This window comes from Osmerus mordax, chromosome 22 (assembly GCF_038355195.1).
Source record: "Osmerus mordax isolate fOsmMor3 chromosome 22, fOsmMor3.pri, whole genome shotgun sequence".
In the NCBI taxonomy this organism is placed as follows: Eukaryota; Metazoa; Chordata; class Actinopteri; order Osmeriformes; family Osmeridae; genus Osmerus; species Osmerus mordax.
The window spans coordinates 2,172,899-2,189,805 of NC_090071.1; the positions used below are offsets into that span (position 1 = coordinate 2,172,899).

Sequence of the window (16,907 nt, forward strand, 5' to 3'; positions counted from 1 at the left end):
GGGATGAGAGGGAAGAGAGGGGAGAGGGATGAGAGGGGAGAGGGATGAGAGGGGAGAGAGGGAGTGACGGTGCCTGCCTGAATCGGTCTCCGCGTTAAGCGTCTGTCCGTGGTCATAACTCAAAACGAAATCTCATTCCCTACTGAGGTTCCCATTATGGCAGAGGCTGTGAGCAGATGATAGGCAGACGGTTCTTTGAAATGGTGGCAAGTTCTATCTGAGGCGGATAGAGGGAATAGAAAGATTGATGAGAGAAGGGAGAGGGAGGAAAAAGTGGGGAGGTAGTCATTACAGAGCGGGCACTGACATCACATGAACACACTGTCAACGACCAGCATAGCAAAACAGTTCTTCTTTGACAACAAAAGGTTTATCTTCAAAAGTACACATTGGAGACATGAGAGAGCTTAGGGAGATCTCCATCCTTAGCAGCACATGCAGATGGATACCATGTGGTTTTCCATTTGAACTGTGGAATCTTCCCCCAAAATAACGTGCAAGGCTAACATAACATGACATCGCCTGTCAGACGGTAGACACACGAGACGGTTTCCACGACAACACCATAGTTTACGCGCCCTCTGACCCCTCCCAGAAGATGACCTGGCGCTCAGCCTCCCATCCTCCTTTGCAGGGGGCTGATTACATAAAGACAAGCACTTCCTCCTCTGGCCGGTCTGAGGCCCTGTCAAAACAAGACTGGACTTGGCATTTGCCATGTTACACAACAGACAGCCCCCCCCCCCCCCCAACAAGCCCACAAACAGTAAACCCCCCCCCCACAATTTAGACTAATCACCTTCATGAATCAACGTGTTGAGTCAACATAATTAATCAGATTTGCAGAGGAAATTGCAGAAACTTTGCCTGAGTATCCGAAAAGCAATGCAATTAATGCGTTTATAAATGTTCTGTTGATGAGTGGCGATCCATTTGAAGGTATCTGTATTAGATCAGGGGGATGTGATCCCCCTAAGGGACCACAGACTCTACTTTGGCCGGGAAAGGGTTAGTTATGAAGGTCACATGGAGGTGCCATTTAGTGGCCATGTACAGAACGACAGTGTTAGGGTGCATGGGTTCTAACATCCTTAAAAAGTCTGGAGACGATCTGCAATGGAAGTATTGACATTAAGGGGAGAGTCCAGATAATATTTGGTGGATAGAAGCTGACTTAGGACACATATTTGCACGAGCTTTGACACACCTACTATACACATAACATAAGCAAGGTTGTTTCATAGCTCAGTGCACACATCTTCCACAGTACAGGATAACACAGGTACACAATGTACAAGTGCTCTACATAACACACAGAAGTAGCAGTACTGTTTCTGTGCAGCAGTCTGCACACACACACACACACACACACACTCTCATAAGACTTTAATAACTTTAACATCCACATGAATTACTATATTTACAACCTGAACATTCATAAGCACCTTTGACACATTCAGGAGCATCATCAACACTAACTGCTATACTTTGAATAAATACCGTTGCTGTGCTTGAAATACACAGACCCTGTGAAAACCGACAAAGGAGATCTCCGTAAAGGCTGCCTCACAGCGTAACATAATTTGAACGCCACGCTCATTTCTCAGGTTGCGAATGCTCCATCGTGATGCATCTGTTTCCAAGGTAGCGGTTGTCACCCCTCTCCCTCCTGACAGAAGCGGCTCTAAAAAGTATGACTGATTAAGAATGGAATCCTTCTTGACCCATGACCTCTAAGGTGAGTCGAGTTGGGGTGAAAGGTCAACCAAACAGCTGCTTGGGGTGAGAGGGCTAATGTGTGTGGTAGCTATAGCTACCACTGAATCTCTATGGTCAGAGTTTCCCGCAGCACTTTTCAGTTAAGGCGGCCGCCTAAGCAACACACGCCTGCCGCCTTAACTACGTTGTCAAAAAATTATTATATATATATATGCCGCTCCGCCGGAAAACCCCACCCTACCACCTTAACTAACACATTTTCTGCGGGAAACCCTGATGGTGATCTGATACAACTCTGGTAGGCCATCCGCAAGACCGCATGAGGATACGATAGCGTGACGGGCCAATCCGTTTATTAAAGAGCCGATGGTAACTTCCCATGGAGACCCCCGGCCTGCTAAAGCCATGACGCAAAATAAACAGGCTTCTGGCACACTGTGGACTCACTTGGGATTTTTAAATCTAAGTTTCTCTCTCTGCAGTGAATCCTTTAATCAGATAAGATAACAGGCAGTCTTAAGAGTCTTTGTTGAAAGGACTTAGACTTGACCAAGACAGTGACCCTGGCTCCTGTCCAACAGTCACTCAAAGGTCCCTTTCCGATGGAGTCCCAGGAAGAGGCTCAAGAAGCTCGTTTCTAAAACCAGCATCAGGAGAGACGGCGGTCTCTGGTACAGAGAGCCTGTGTCCCATGACTCCCCCTATAACAGCACACATTCTGAGAGTTGGGCTGCTCCCCCAGGCACCTCTCAGTAAAGGTCATACCATCTGCAGGGAGCTTAGGGGGGGGGGGGGTCCAAGGATGGTCAGACCATCTGCGTGGGGGGGTTCCTGGGTTGGCCAAACTTTGCAGAGTTGCTGTGGTGAGACAGTTCCAGCTGGGCTTCCTTGCCCAGCGAGGCCTTGAAGAGGGAGCTCCGCAATCGCAGGGGCGGCCCCATGCACAGGTGTCCCCAGCAGAAGTGCAGCACGGACGGGCTGAGGAAGATGAAGACCCAGGGGTCGATGATGGAGTTGACGGAGAGGAGGAGGAGAGCTATGCGGTCTGTGAGGTGGCTCTCCTTCGTCGGGCTCATGGAGTTTATGTACACACGGATCTAGGGAGGGAGGGGGGGAGGGAGAAACAGAAAGTCAGCATTACAGAACGAATGTTACAGAAATTATATAAATGCTATCCCTGATGTACCTTTTGATAACGGACTAGAACAATAGTCTCAGAAATGTCCTCAAATCAAAAGTAATTTTGCATAATAAAGCACATAACCAGGGAAGCCACACTCCATGTGTGATTGTGTGACGACTGTTTGCTTTAACACAGCAAGCACTGGAATAATCTGGCACGACCTTGTACTTTTTCATATACATAGTTACTACTACTATGAATACAGTATGAAGATATGATATGATCACAGACATTGAAACTGACAAGCTTAAGAAATGTGTCTGTTCTGTAACACGATGCTGGGCCCGTGTCCAGCAAAACGTCGTAACAAAGATTGACTGTGATAGCCTGAAAACAACACGATCATGGGAATCTGTTGGACGCGAGAACTTCACTTGGCCTTTGCTTTACTCAGTACTTAACACAGAACCATAACAGAGGAAGAAAGGAGGAGCGGAAGTGAATTTGAAGTTCCTGTTTTTTATTTTATTGGGGGGGGGGGGTTGTCAACATTTCCAACAGTCGGTTTCTTACTAGAACACTTAAGACTAATGGCACTCTCATCGTCTATCATTACATGGCAACAGCATCATGCAGTCCTGCTCAGTAATGATGGGAAAATTTGACTATTTTAATGGCTTATAAAAAACTATGTCGTTCAGGGATCTGCCTCATTTGCACACACTCTGAACGCGGCGGAGGATCTGGGTTCACAGCTTCACTCAGGAGTGCTGGCTACGGTGAACACACTTCCTGCCGTTTTAGACCAATTTCCTGACACCACCGTCATTATGCCAACACCCTGTGTGTACGTCCGTCACTTAGCAACACTCTTCTTAAAGCGAGATTCCAACAGGTCTGATGTGCCCTAGTTCAGAGTGTGCACTGTGCGCTGGCACTAACAAATCCAGTAAAACAACAGGACTTTACAGAATGAGCTCGGTTCTCAGTTCTCAGCGGTGATCTGTTTGTTCGGTGACGTTCTATCTAAATGCAAATGTGGCGAGCAGCTCTCCACGTCCTGAAGGACACTCCAGTGTGACTACATTTCAAAGTAAATGGCATTGCTGGGTGCTCTGCGTAATCCAAAGGTTGTTGGTTCGATTCTCGGCCATAAAAAAATGACATTGTGTCCTTGGGAAAGGCACATCACCCTACTTGCCTTGGGGGGAATGTTCCTGTACTTACTGTAAGTCGCTCTGGATAAGAGCGTCTGCTAAATGACTAAATGTAAATGTAATGTTTGTGAGTGGAGGGTCTGGACACAGCGCCGAGCAGGTCCATCTTATCTTAACGAGTTGCATGTCCTCTAACGGATAGGGGAGATCCTCTGAAAGTATGTGTGTAATTATGCAGAGATGTCTCTCTGGCCCAGACGTGAAGAGGACTCCAGCTGGATGAGAGGGCTGATGTGTGGGTGAGGGTGAGTGCTTTCCTGGGCAGAGCGGAGGCAGATGTCAGTGCTTTCGTTAAATGACAACCGTTGAGAAGTGGTTTTAAATTATTCATGCTATCAGTGGCGAGTCTGGGAATGAAGAGGGAAAGGCCGGGGGGGCTGGAGGCCGGGGGGGCTGGAGGCCGGGGGGCTGGAGGCCGGGGGGGCTGGAGGCCAGGGGGGCTGGAGGCCGGGGGGCTGGAGGCCAGGGGGGCTGGAGGCCGGGGGGCTGGAGGCCGGGGGGGCTGGAGGCCGGGGGGGCTGGAGGCCGGCGGGGCTGGGGGGGGGCCTTGGGCAAGGATCCTATTTCATCTACAGGCCATCCTATTACCCTCTGATCCTCCAGGTTCTGGCTTTGTACAAAATTCTAACGCGAAACCTGCGTGGAACTCGTTCTAGAGATAAACTCCCTCTAACGTGCGGAATTTACATTAAGGTTGGTTGGTGTTAAGGGATGGGAGTGATGAGAGATCGCCCTGTTTGAGAGATGTTCGGGGCTTTCATGTGATGCCGTATGTTTGCTCAGATAAGGTTCAGCTAGCGCCGTACAGGGCCGTGACGTACCGCGGCATCATGGGACAGAAGTGCGTGGGCCTGGGGTGCTTCTGAAGATCTCTCTCCCCCTCTCTTTCCCTCGAGGGGGTAGATGCATGCTAACCAGCTGATAAGTCCTGCTAATAAGATCATCCTTCAAGCCATCTATCTGTCACTGACCCATAATCAATTAACGCCTCCTATACGTAATCAGTAAAGTGGGGGGTGGGTGAGAAGGAAACTGATTGAATCCCAGTTTCCTCCAAGAGCCCACCTCTGAGAATTACCATCGAGATCCATCAGCAGGAATCTTGCTGTCCAGACGTATGCCCTTTCAAAAGTTTCAATAATTAGCATCACGCAGACGTGCTCCGTTTAATAACATGGATAATGTGGCTAACGGCTTTTCAAAGTGAGAGACAGTTTCGGTACCGTATTTAAGTATTTTTTAAGAAAGATTGTAATCGGCCATAAGATTCCAGTGTGAGACCATTTCAGTTCCAAGCAGATGAAACATGGGGTGTAGAGTTGGGACCATACCAAATCATCCATCAAGGTCGCTACTGACAATACAAGGTGACGATCCTCCTAAAAATCAATGCCTGTTGGGATATATGTACTGACTTGCTTGACTTAAAGTTGATCTGTTATGACTGGTGTTTGCTATGCCAGAGATGCGTTGAAACTCAGACTTGCTCAGAAAAAGACTGGAATGTGTCGTCACTGAACAGAAACTGTACGTTAAACATTCTATCCAAAAGTGGTCTACCTTTTACAGTGTTTGTCTTCCATTGGCGTCCTGAATGAACGTCAAAGTGACAGAATTGACACATGCGTGTGTCTTGTAATCAGTTAAAATGTGACTTTATCTTACCACTAGGGGAAGGGTGCAAATGACAAATATCACTGTCATGAACACCAGCAGAATAAGATGCTCCACTTCCTCCGCCATGGAGACGGCTCGCCGGTCCTTCTTAGTCCGCGTGGTCACAGAACCAGAGTTTATTCTACGCCTACGGTACATGAGGACCAATTGATAAACCACAAAAAAATTGCAAGCCGCTATGGATAAAACCAGTAGCAGCAACACAGATGCGTAAAGGTTTGGGTAAACTCTGTCTGCTGGGCCACCGGGGTTCATGTCAATGAAACACCAGGTTCCCGGGCAATACTGCACATACTCCCCAAATCCAGCGAACGGCATCAGACAGAACAACGTACAAAGTAAGAAGATGAATGGAATAGTTATGTATCCACACCGCTTCGTTATGTGCCTCCCATACAGGTACGGGTATCCGATGGCTAGGCATCGCTCGAGCGCCATAGCGAAGAGAATAGACAATGTGGCTAAACTGAAGAAAGTCATGCTGAAGCCAAAGTATTGACACACCGCGCTCGTTTCACTCATTCCAATTAACGTGGTGTTAAAGGAATAGGACGCCTGCACAATGGGGCTTATGAAACAGGTTCCCGCCAGATCTGTTACTACCAGAGAGGTCACCAGCACGTGAAACAGTGACCTTCTCTGTCGGCTCGGGTTCTTCCTTCGTCGCATCTCGAGCACGAACAGTGCAGCCACGTTACCGACCACACCGGCGGAGAACATCAGCGCACTGGTGAGCGGGCTCCCTTTCTCAATGTGAGATATGTGATGGCACCTTTCGTATTCGCTTCTGTTATCCATAGTGATGGGAATAGTTTTGCGTCTTCAGTCCTTAAGATGTTGGCACAATAATAAAGTAGGCAGTCGTTATCACTCGTATTATATCCAACAAGTTGTTGTCCAGGTAACCATTCAACTAAACAGACCAGCATGAAACCCTGGATCTACGAGAGCCAAATACCTTTGGTAGAGCGTGCGTCTTCTGTCTCTACTTGAATTGCCCACATGGCTTGCCAAATGTTATTGCCTCGTGAAAACCTAATTTTGTCATAGGTTTTCTCTTCTTAAATGAGTCCGAGAAGATTTGACTTGTTCTCGTGCACATCTGTTCATCTCTTCCATACTTTCATTCTTCTTACGGAGCTCTGTTACTGACAACTTGCGTTCGTTCCTTCGGTTGCTGAACAAGCCGCGCTAACGAACTACTGGTTCCTCTCCCGGTGTGAGTTGTCCTAACCGAGTGATGCAGTGACGTCGGTGACAATTGACACACCCTCCGACCCTGAAGACTGCCTTGATCTCTGAAGTAGTTTGAGTATTGAGATGCAGCCCATGAGTTATTCTGACGGTGTTCATGGAATACGAGCATGATCCGCTAAAATATCAAATTGTTACGGTACTTGCTTGCGTCTTGTTCAGGAAGTAGCCTATTAATGGACTGTAAATTATACAGCCTTAGAAAAGGGAAAGTAAGGGAGTTTAAAATAGTTTTATCAACTAAAATGTGATCTGACTACAATTGTTCAAAACCTTAAGTCATAAACTGCTTTATAAACCACTGAGCGCGTCCACGCATGCGGCAGCATTGAACATAAAGTTATGACCCGAACGAAGAAAAACCATGTACGCTATATAGCTGTTTAAAATACCCAAGTGGACATACTCCCCTATGTGGGCCTCTTTCCTGTTCATCCTGCACTCCTTTTGTTCCTCATATTTCATTTTTGAGTAAGCGCCCCCCCCCCTTGCCCCCCCACATCCCCTCTCCGCTCCTATAGGAGCTATATCCCTCTACTCAGTTAGTTACAACTGGGACGTGCCTCTTTGGCCCCTCCTAATACACCACCAAGCTTAACATCTGTATCTCAGGGAAGTCAGATGGCTGAGCGGTTAGGGAGTCGGGCTATTAATCAGAAGGTTGTTGGTTCAATTCCCGGCTGTGCCAAATGACGTTGTGTCCTTGGGCAAGGCACTTCACCCTACTTTCCTCAGGGGAATGTCCCTGTACTTACTGTAAGTCGCTCTGGATAAGAGCGTCTGCTAAATGTAAATGTAATGTATCTCCATCCCTGGTTGATCTTCATCATCTCCGTCCTTCCTCTGGCGAGGCAGTCGGTTCCCTTTTCAGATTAGCAGTGCCGATGTAGACTGCACACGCGCAGTAGGCTTAGTAACAAAAAAAGAAGAACATTTATTTAGATCCTCAAAAGTAGATAACAGAGTTGTCTGGTTGTTAAAGATGCTTAGCCAAGAGGACAGTATTGACTTCTTACTGCACAATGAATCACTGAAGTAATCTATAGTCATGTGTCCTTTCTATTTGAGGGCTCACCCCTGACACCAACTCATGTGTCATCAGGATGTCAGCTAATATAGATTCGGTTGAAACAATATCTACTGAAATTATATCCAATTATCTGAGGCCAGATTCACTTTGCATGTGTTTAATAATTGAAACAGTAATTGAAAAGGTCAGAAGGACACTGTACATTGACGGGTTACGTACAGGGGAGTATTCAGCATGGCGATGAATCTCTTTGTCCTTGGGATTCATTTATAGTTCACTTACTATACATAGAGCCAGTTTGTCACCGAGCAAAACCATAACAAAAAATAAACTAGACAATAATCAAAACATGATATGATTTGGTTTTCCTGAAACTGTTTACCAGAAAATGGGTACTAAGTAAAACCATGTTAATATTTAATAAAATATTTATACATTATAAAATAAGTAGAACTCAAGAACAAAACCATTTAACTTTTGGAAGAAATTAAAAATGTTTCTTCACAAATTTTTACAAACATAGCTGGCACAGAGGACAGTGGGGCCCAGTTGGGGACATCCTTGTGTTCAATATGTCTAATCTTTCATTATGTTTAAATATTCATGAGAATCTTGATTAAATATCGTAATGGCTGCAAAGGTCTATCCACTGACCCAGAGGTTTTCAAAGACACAACAGGAAGTGAAGGTCACAGGAACTCTGAAAAAATCCTAGTGGTTAATTAAGAATATGTTGAACAGTTCTTGGCAGTGACCAGCATTTGAAATCCAGAGATTTGAGTGACGTCATCCTCACAGCCTGGCTGAGTTCTGGCTCCGAAGAACTGAGAAACTTGATCCATAGAATCATAACTTCCTTTCTGCCCAGATGAGTAAGCTGCACTTTATTTTTATAGTAACACATGGCTGACAAGAAATTGAAAAAGTAGGCTTGTTACTTCTCCCAAACCAAGCCAGAACACACACAAACACACACACACACTCACACTCACTGATGGTCAGCACATGAAGTACATACAAATATGAATCATTTGTAGCTTCGAAATGCATCACCTTCTCCTCTGCTGCCACCTTATGGTTTATATTGGTTCTTACAGAGCCGTAGTGATCTGTTACTGCAGGTAAACCCTGAGTCATGGTCCCCATAGGCGCGGATACCGTGGAGGAAAACATAAATCGGCGCCTAGTTGGTACCATGTTTCAGAAACGTATTCTCGTGATAGTTAAAAGAATACAAAATAATACAACGTCCAAATAAAGCTATGGGAACAAAACTCCATCTAGCAAACAGACACCAATATATCGATTTAAAAATACTTTGATTTGTTTTTATGATACTGACTTATACTGAAAAATTTCAATTTCCATTTGTTTTTTTTATTCAGTAAGTTTAGCTTTACAACAAAAAATATATAGAATATATAAAATATATATATATTTATAAAGTATTTTGATATCGATATATTGGTGTCTGTTTTACCATGAGTCATTGGTTGTCAGACAAATCTGATAATTATGTTTCAACAATTGATGTCAGTATCTTAGAAATATGCTACAACAGCTCCTCCCATTGGTTGCTTGGTGAAATCCTTCAACGTGTTCCGAAGTTTAACTGGACCGGCTCAACAGACCGGAGTTTCAGCTGTTTATAACACATAGTAGACCTCTTTGTGGGGAGTTTGTTTCAATGCAGTTGTTGGCATTACACTTTCAGAAAATGTTACACAGGCATACAATCCACTAATTTAATTAGCAGAGAAGTGTGTCCAGGAAGCCTAAATGATGGTGATGACATGAAAGTCCCGGTTAATAAAATAGTATCAGCTAATAAAATAAATAAAACAAGGGTCCCTTTCAGCAATAAGGGCCATCAATGACCCAATAACAAGTAATATAAGACATTAAAGGAACCGGGCAATATATTAGCGGACTTCGATCGTACAAATTGTAGCCTGGTTAAAAAATTCAAACTTACGCAATCTATTGTTGAGATACTATTGCAAAAATATATAGGCTATACATTTTCTTTTTCTACAAAAAAATTGAAAACAGATGGTGTCTTGTGTCTTGCCAGTCAACAGACCCACAACCAATCAACAGCCTCTAACTCCAAATCCCTCCCGCTTAACTTAGGGAGCGCTCGGGTCAGAGGTAGGAGTTGGTGTGGGTCGAAATTCCTGCAGAAATCACCATCCTCTATCCGTTATCTCTTACCCACCGCCCGAGCCGCCGGGCGAATCCCAAGCATTGCTGTTAAATCAATGCAGATCTGTTAACTAAAAACTTCTGTAATGGCGAGGAGTAAATTAACTATATTTTTACTTCAGCTGTCGTGGACATTCCATCTTGCTACAGCAATTCAAAGGACAGATTTGTTTCCTTATGGGGAATCCAGCCGCGATCTGATTCTGAACGAGGGGGACGACGAGACGTCCAAGAAGCTCACACTGGAGAGACCTGTGTGCTTCTACGAGAATCATTTCAGTGAGCTTTACGTGAGTAGGATTTCTTCAACCGTGCGCACTCGGTGTTTGACAAATATATGTGGCGCTCCAGGTGAATCACTTTGCAGAACTGTAAGCAGGAGAACTGTAAGCAGGAGAAAGTATTTATAATATATATATTATAGACTGTCATCCACTGGCGCATTTCAGGATAATACAGTAGGCCAATTCCTAACACTAATACTAATATATCGCTTACGGGTTGAAATAAAAATAAAATAAAAAATACACTGGAATTTTAAATATTTAAAATTACAAACACACAGTCCAAAACTGTGTTTTTTTTGTATTGCAGTTGGAATAACTGCAGCTCGTCCAAATACCGACCACTGCTTGCATCTGTTTCATGTGTTGAACCAGGGAGTCTCTTGACAGAGCTCCCCCCCATGTTAGGATCAGGAGGATATCCCAGCAGCCATATCACACTCACCAGTCCCTCTGTAGTGAGCTGACGAAAGCCTACTGGGAACACTAAAACAAGCCATAAAACTGCCAGCTTCTAGATTCAATGAAAAGTTAATACAGTGGTTGAAATGTCAGAGGAAGCACATTTCCCCCAAGTAAATCTATCTCAGGAGGAGGGCTGTGATCCACAGGTTAAGTTCCACCCAGGGGGGGGGGGATCAGGTGTGCGCAGATACAACCGCCACCGCAGGTACAGCGATGGCGTGTAACCCTCTCCACCTGCACTTCTCTAGGGAGTCAGGTGGCTGAGCGGTTAAGGAACCAGGCTAGTAATCCATCTGCTAAATGACTAAATGTAAATGTCTAAATGTAGGTGGCGACCAATGGCATCATCTCAGCCCAGGACCTGCCAATGGAGAAGCAGTATGTGGACGACGGCTTCCCCACAGACTTCCCCGTCATCGCTCCCTTCCTGGCCGACATCGACACGTCCAACGGGAGAGGTGCCATCTACTACCGGGTCACGGAGACGCCCTCGGTCTTGAACCGCGTGGCGCAGGAAGTGCACCGGGGTTTCCCGGACGGCGGCTTCACGCCCACCCACGTGGTCATCGCCACCTGGGAGAACGTGGCAGCCTATGAGGAAGGGGCGCGAGGAAGCGGGCCGTCCAATAGGGTGAGTGCGGCCGGCGTGTCTCTTGTTCCTCGAGACAGTGTTTCTGATCTGTCTGTCTGCAGGTTTTTACTGTGGGTCTACCTGTCTGTCTGTCTACCTGTGTACCTGTCAGTCTGTCTACCTCTCTACCTGTCAGTCTGTCTACCTCTCTACCTGTCTTCCTATCTGCCTGTCTATCTGCCTGTCTGTCTGCCTATCTACCTGTCTGTCTGCCTATCTGCCTGTCTGCTGGTACTAAAGTGGTCTTCAGGGTGTGGGATTTACAGGGATTAAGGGATTAAGGGGCCACTCCCTCAGCCTAAACGGCCCATTGACCCCTGACACCTTTCAGAGGTTATCACCCCGGGTCATCAGTCGTCGCCCCCCCCCCCCCCCCCCCCCCCCCCCCCACACACACACACACACACACACACACACACACACACACACACACACCCTTCCCCAGAGGGTGACAAGGCATCTAATTCTCTCTAACATTTAATAGATTAGTACACTCATACAAATGCGCACACGCACACACACATGCATACACACACTGGATATACAGCTCTGGAAAAAATTGAGAGACCACTGCACCTTTTTCTTTCATAAAAAAACAAAACACTTTTGAGTGTGGAACAGAAGGGGGGGGGGAGTCGACTTGAGGAATGAATACCTGGAAAGTCATTCTTTATCAGCAGCTGGGCTTAATCAGATGCTATCACTGCCTCTAACTGTGCCAAGATCCCAGCCCCTGATCTGATGCCCTCCTTAGAGATAGGCCGGGGAGTGTAAGGTTTCCCTGTGTAAACACCCAGATCAGTCCACAGGGAGAAACCCAACCTCAGCCTTTCTCAAAGGCAGGGATTGTGCCTCTTCATAGCAGGCCAGTGTGACCCCATAGCTGTAGTATCATTAGCATAATGCTGGGCTTGGCTTGCTAATGGCTGGACGGGGGAGGCTTGAGCGTTGCCAAGAACGCAAACACCTTTCTTTTGCCTTGTGTGTAAATAGTGATGCAAAGTGGCAGTTAAACTTAATCACAGAGTTAATATAGATCTGAAATGCTTGGCTTTTCCCCCCAGATGATGTCACAATGTCTACTTACAGTGCGGGGTTGTATGTTGCTAGAGGAGTCATTAACACAGTACAGGAAAGAAATCGACAGTTTTTCTAAAGTAAAATATTTTTGTGAAATTGAAACATATTTTTGCCCGGCATAAATAATGCTTTTGTAACGGCCCCAGTTCCATTTTAGACGAGAACAGTGATTCCAAATAATCGTCTCACCCCCTGTGAAAAGCACAGCGTGGTCCCAGCCAGACGTGTAGGAACCCAACACTACATTAAGACTCCATCGTTGTTATCGCGCGGCACCCTCAGGTCCAAATGGATTGATTTCAGAGCGTAATGAGGAAAGGGCTGGTGAACAGCATTTTCTCTGTCGCCTGGGTTCATGCTAATGTATACGAATGAATAGGCTTTTCTTTTGGCTTGGGCCCACTCCACCCTGAGAGGGAACAGACAGCTGCGACGTACTGAAAATATTATCTCCCCTTGTTTATTAGTTCTAGGGACGCCTCTGCTCGGCTGCACAAGGGTTTCCTCAGAAGAACGTTCCCCCTTGTTTCAGTCTCCCCGAAACCACCGAACACGAGTTCTCCCCTCTTCCTAAACAACCGACAAACACACTCCCCTCCGAGAGCCACGGAACTCCTAAGAGACTAGATAGATCCGGTGTGTTCTCCAGTGTAGATTTCGTCATGTGTTTCCTCATTAATCGGCTGTTTCGTTCATTTTCTCAAGTCGTGATCGCAGCCTGTGTCTGTGTGGCTCTTACTGGCATCGTGGTAAGAAAACAGGAAAGCGGGCAGTAAAATTAGACCTGTCTGGTTTCTCTGGTAAAGGGTGTGTTTTTGTGTGTGTGTGTGCGAGAGAGAGAGAGAGAGAGGGGAGGAACGAGAAACCAAATGGACTGGTGGTTTTGCAGCTGTAGCCGCCGCCTGAAAACCTGGCAACAAACAAAACAGAGGGTCTGACTCCAAACATTTTTGGCAGTTCTTTTGCTTTTTTGCTCTCTCTCTCTCCCCCTCACCATTTCTTGTCTTCTCTCTCTATTCCTGTGCTTGTCTCCCCCTCTCACGCACACACACACACTTCTTTCACTCACACATTCACGAGTACACAATGAAACACACACTATCACACACTTGTTTCTTCTCAAAAGTGGCCCCTGTTGGGTCTCTGATATGATCCCAGCACCTCCCTACAGTGGATTCATATGTAGTCCACTCAACAGCCTGGTCGCCTCGTCTTCTGAGGCTTCCAGAAACACACCCTCCTCTCTCGGTCGCTTGACTTCCGCTTGACCACTAAGTCGTCTGGAAACGCGCATGTCTGCGTAATTCATGAGAGGAAAACTTCTGGATGATCCCATCTTGTTTCTCTTTGAGATTGAATCAGCTTTATCTCTTGTTTGAGCAGCAGAGCTCAGAGTACTCCAGCCAAATTACACCCCACATCCCCCCCCCCCCAACCACACACACACACATTTCCCCTACCTCCACCCCCACTCGACCACCACCCCCAGTCCCAGATGTCTGCCTCCCCTGCTGCTGTGTTGGGGTTGTGTTGGGCGGGGGGTGGGGAGGGGTTGGTGGTGGGGGTGAGGGCCTGTTGAAGGTGTTACCCCTTAAGCAAATAAGCAGTGGAAGTCCAAAAACGTGGAGCCCAGAGAATCTCCTGTCTGGCTCCTATCACCTGTCAGGGGCTCTGCGCCCTTTGGTGTCATCATGGTCCTCTCCCAAGCCTGCCGACCCAGCTCTGCTCACAGCCCCCAGGCCTCCTGCCGACCCAGCTCTGCTCACAGCCCCCAGGCCTGCCGACCCAGCTCTGCTCACAGCCCCCAGGCCTCCTGCCGACCCAGCTCTGCTCACAGCCCCCAGGCCTCCTGCCGACCCAGCTCTGCTCACAGCCCCCAGGCCTGCCGACCCAGCCCCACATCCACTCAGTCACACGTGGGAAGACTAATTATTTACAATAACATCTTTAAACAATCTTGTTTATGGGTGTTTCTGAAGTGCTCGGAGGCAGCGTGGTCTTGTAATTAGGACGTTTGAGGGTTGGTGTTGGGGATGGTTGGGGGTGGTGGGTGGGTGGGTGGGGGGGGTTATGTGGGGAGGAGGGGGGCAGGAGGCGGTGGGGGGAGGGGGGGCTGCTGTGGAATTAGGAGGCCTGGGGTTCTGTCTGCCTGTCTGCTTCTCCTCTCTCTCTCTCTCTGTCTTTCTCTCTGTCTCTGTCTCTGTCTGTCTCTCTCTCAGAGAGAGGGGGATGGGGTGTCTGTCTTTAAAGCTGAAACACCCCACAGTGGGAGACACATCTCTCTATCACCATTTGTTCCCTCTCCACAGCAGTCCCGTTGCCGGGTGTCTGTGTGTGGCCACGCAGGGCTGTCTGTCTCCCCCACAGTTTGGAAGGAGGGTCCTGGGTCTTCCCAGGCTGTTTCGCGTTCCCACACTTTTAATTAAACAGGCATGAAAGCAACACAGCTTGTAATAGAACAAATTGCACAAGGCAGGACATCAAGAAGGAGTCCCTTCACAAACACTTCTAATCACAGGCCTCTCTGGTGTGCAAGTCCCTCCCCCTGACACGGGGTGTGAAAACCAGCAGGGAGGAGGGAAGAGGACAGCCTGTAAAAACTCCTTAAAGAAGTGGATGGGGGTGAGATGTTTCTGAGGGGGCCACATTTGGTGAGGCACCAAGGCCTGTAAAAGTAGTGACGCGTCACTGGGTAGAAGAAGGAGCAGGGCTATATGCAGGTCAACACTTTAGGGTTGGAAGGAGGGGGGGAGGGGGGTTGGCGGAGGGGATACCGTGTGAAGTGTAAACATGGGGAGTCGGTGCGAAAATGTTAGCCGGATCACTGGATTGCTTCCTCTGGCCTTAGTAACATTACAGCCTTATCCACTGGGTAAGAGACTCCTGCCAAACGTCCTCTAAAGAAAACACTGTTCTGAAAACGTACCTGACGCTTCACCAAAGCGTATGATATAACGCAGACCACGGGGTTGGGCTAAAGGGACTGCTCACTGACCAGTGTACTCCGTCCGTCTCCCCCTTACAGGTGAACACGTTCCAGGCGGTGGTGGCGTACGACGAGACGAAGGCCTACGCGCTCTTCCTCTACCCCGAGGACGGCCTCCAGTTCTTCGGCACGCGGCCCAAGGAGTCGTACAACGTGGAGATCGAGCTCCCTGCTCGGGTGGGCTTCAGCCGAGGCGAGGTGCCCTACTTCATCTTCTCTCGCATCGAGGGACCCTACTATAGCGTGACCAGCAACGAGCAGAGCATCAAGAACCTTTACCAGTGCGTCTCCCCCACACCAAACACCACTACTGTTAGGATTAGGGGTTAGGATTAGGGGTTAGGATTAGGGGTTAGGATTAGGGGTTAGGGGTTAGGATTAGGGGTTAGGGGGTTAAGGATTAGGGGTTAGGATTAGGGGTTAGGGTTAGCTGAGCTTCACAATGTGTATTTTGCTTTTCTGAGTAATGCTTGGTAGATAGATTTTTTTTCTTTCTGGGAAGTTAGACATCCATCTTCTGTCTCCTGTGCTTCTCTGCAGGGTGGGTAATACGGGGGTCCCCGGCATGTGGCTCTTCCACATCGGGAACTGTCGAACGTCCTTCCAGAACGTGGTCCCCGCGTCGGTGAGTGGCGTCCTGGCCACGCCTCTGTCCAGACCCCACGCCAGCACCACCCCCGACTACCCTGAGGAGGAGTACCCCGAGGAGGATGACCACGACTACCTCACCGAAGACGCCCACTTCCAGACCTCCACCCTCCCAGAGCTCCTGGAGCCCGGGCCCTCGCTGGAGCTCCCCAGCCAGGCCCGCCTGCAGCCCTACGGGGGTGACCTTCCGCTGACCTCTGACCCGCAGCACGGCGACACCCACCCTGCATCTGGACGCGGGGAATACCCTCCGCCCAAAGCCAGGATCCAGGCCCCCGAGGATGCGAGCCAGGCCCAGGCACCCCACCAGCCCCAGGCACCCCACCAGCCCCAGGCCTCTCAGCCCCAGCCCGGACACACGGCCATGGCTGTGTTCCCAAACAGGGAAGAGAGCCGAGGGCTGGAGATCCTCCCTCCTCTGACCCCCGACGCCCACGTGGTCAACATAGAGGACGAGGACGTCGACTTCGACACTGGAGGTGTGCCCATGTTTATTTATGTGCATACCTATTCAACTGCCTTCCCAGTCTGCCTTCCTCTGTGTGTGTGTGTGGGTGTGTGTGTGTGTGTGGGTGTGTGTGTGTGGGT

At 48.1% G+C, this 16,907-nt stretch overlaps 3 protein-coding genes across 3 annotated transcripts in view; 2 read left to right on the forward strand and 1 right to left on the reverse strand.

Moving 5' to 3' along the window:
• Positions 1-16,907, forward strand: part of ero1a (endoplasmic reticulum oxidoreductase 1 alpha) — a 99,446-nt gene that overhangs the window by 46,797 nt on the left and 35,742 nt on the right. The window lies entirely within an intron of this gene.
• ptger2a (prostaglandin E receptor 2a (subtype EP2)) lies at positions 803-6,897 on the reverse strand. Its single transcript, XM_067260525.1, has 2 exons — positions 5,725-6,897; positions 803-2,816 (listed from the first exon to the last, which is right to left on the reverse strand). Exons 1-2 carry the CDS (start codon positions 6,532-6,534, stop codon positions 2,526-2,528), a joined length of 1,101 nt encoding a protein of 366 aa, XP_067116626.1. The 5' UTR covers positions 6,535-6,897; the 3' UTR covers positions 803-2,525.
• The window catches only part of nid2a (nidogen 2a (osteonidogen)), a 30,375-nt gene continuing 23,779 nt past the window's right edge, over positions 10,312-16,907 (forward strand). The window contains exons 1-4 of the mRNA XM_067260946.1: positions 10,312-10,515; positions 11,303-11,605; positions 15,711-15,952; positions 16,212-16,798. Coding sequence (XP_067117047.1) covers positions 10,312-10,515; positions 11,303-11,605; positions 15,711-15,952; positions 16,212-16,798 — 1,336 coding nt within the window. The remainder of the gene's footprint in view (positions 10,516-11,302; positions 11,606-15,710; positions 15,953-16,211; positions 16,799-16,907) is intronic.